Below are 2248 nucleotides of genomic sequence, written 5' to 3'. Positions count from 1 at the left end.
TTGAAGGCTAAATTCACTCTCCTTCATATTTCTTCATTACACCTTCTTCTCAGTCTTATGTTTCGATATTCCAATCAACAGGTCCATGTCTTTTGTGCGATTATTCGAAAATCAGTTCCACAATTGGAATCAACATTTTTAATTTTAGCTTATAAATCGGAATTTCTTGGGATTTTATCAAATTAAATAAGAATTAGCATTAAATATCCATCAAGTAAGACGTGAATTTAGAGATGACAAGACTTTGAAAAGAAATTTAATAAATTGTCGAAAATATAAGCAAGTGCTTGATTATCAAGTTGGATCTTGCTTTAATTTGAACATTCTTCCGTTATTTTTCGTAAAATGAAGATCTATACCACTGCTTTTATGTAAAATTTCATGACATGCATATTTTAATCTTTCGAATTGCAATTCTTACTACTTCTAATGCTCATAACATTTTTAACGGTTTTTTGAAATTCAAAGTTTAACGGTTTTGAAAAATTTGAAATTCTCTTCTTCAAGTTTGTTTACATTTTGTCCTGCACATTTTCAAATTTCGTTTTCAAAATTAGTGAAAAATAGCATTCAAATCTAAATTTAGTTGTGTTTGCAGTATCTTCAAGAAAGATCAGCAAAATAACATGCATCTTAGTAAAAGAAAGTCATTAATTTCGAAGCAATTCCAAAATATTTGAAACATTGCAACACATGAAAATTTTCATCCTTATAAATAAATTTGATCGCAGTAAACTTGAACAAAATTTTCTCAAGATTGAATTTCAAAAAGTTCTCTCTAATTGAACGGTTCAGACATATTTTACAACAGTCTTCAAAATGATGACAAATCAGGAAGCAATCCAAAGAATCAACGATTCGACAGTCCAAAAACTAATGGCAATTGTTGAAAATCACAATCGGAATTATCGTGATCCAGAAGTAGTAGCACTTCGAGAAGAAATTGACAAGATACAGAAGGAAATTGAGATGTTGGGGAAAATTATCAAAGTCAAAGAAGACTTGAATCAAGATTTGACGCGTAAATTTCTCCAGATTCGACTTCATTGCAAAATCCATGTTGAAACCAAGGAACATCAAATAAAACGGTTAAATTCGTTTGCTGCACAGGAAGCGATGGAGTTAATGCAAGCAAAAATGTATTACCGCCATGCAATTGATGAATGGAAGAAGAAAGAACATCGATACGTTAACGATATTCAGAAAATGGACGCTTATGTCAATGACTTGCATTTAAAATTGGAACGAAGTGGCATTTTCGGTGACAAATGCATCGAAGAGTCTGATGAATATGAATCTGAAGTTGATTCGAATAATTCTATTTATCGATCAGAGCAATATGCATCAGACTCCCAATTTGGAGATGACTATGATGACCAGTCATCAGCTAATGATGAAAAATCTATTGAAAAAGACACAAAATATCAAAAGTCAACTCAAAATACTGATCAAGCTATAGGAAATGATTTGGTGGAATCAAGTGATGAACCTCAATATCTTCAAGAAGAGATTCAATGCTCTGAAGTGATTCAAGATGTCCAGCATACCGAAGATCAGTTAATGTCATCAGATTCAGATAAATCAAGTTCATCGGAAGAAGGCGGTCATTGCAGCATCGAAGAAACCGTTCCACAAGAATCGAACTGGTGTGACATAATGGAAGCTGATCAACATGGTCAATCGATTGAACCGGTCCATTTTGATTCTCCAGTGAGTGAATCAACTCACAACAGAGAGGACGAAGAATCTCAACAAGCTTCATCAAATTCAAATACCGAAACCGGGGATAAGGTATTAGAATCTGAAGAGGTAATTGAACCTGAAGTGCATCTAAAGATCAATTTAAATGCGTTCGTTCATGACTATGGTCAAGTTAAGCGTGAGAAGCTCAATTCAAAGCCGAGAAAGCAACGTCAACAGAAACTTAAGTCGAAACCAAAGTACTTAAGTCTCATTTCCTTCGGTGGATATTAATGGTAAGTCTATTTCAGAGTTGCAAAACAGGATTCTGTAGCAGGTAAAAACCGCACAATTTCTTGATAATTTGTATGGTTTTTCTTAGAAATCCATAAAAATTATCAAGAATTTGTACGGTTTTAGCCTGTCTCAGATGCCTGTTTTACAACTCTGGTCTATTTTGAGGTTCGGATTGAATTTATATGAAAATTCTTTTCAATTTCAGGTTTCTGATCTTCATATTTTGCCAATTTTTGGAATCCTTTGATTCGTGATTATATTTTATTTAATC

At 33.1% G+C, this 2248-nt stretch overlaps 1 protein-coding gene across 1 annotated transcript; it reads left to right on the top strand.

Moving 5' to 3' along the window:
* Positions 1-819: 819 nt before the first annotated feature.
* LOC139094219 (uncharacterized G-patch domain protein DDB_G0278987-like) lies at positions 820-1974 on the top strand. The gene has a single exon (XM_070645194.1). It carries the CDS (start codon positions 820-822, stop codon positions 1972-1974), a length of 1155 nt encoding a protein of 384 aa, XP_070501295.1.
* Positions 1975-2248: the final 274 nt, after the last annotated feature.

This window comes from Chironomus tepperi, unplaced genomic scaffold, assembly GCF_022539635.2.
Source record: "Chironomus tepperi strain 1889 unplaced genomic scaffold, CSIRO-AGI_Ctep_v1 contig_351, whole genome shotgun sequence".
In the NCBI taxonomy this organism is placed as follows: domain Eukaryota; kingdom Metazoa; phylum Arthropoda; class Insecta; order Diptera; family Chironomidae; genus Chironomus; species Chironomus tepperi.
The sequence above is the reverse complement of the archived record's forward strand: the minus strand, read 5'-3'. Positions and strand labels throughout refer to the sequence as shown.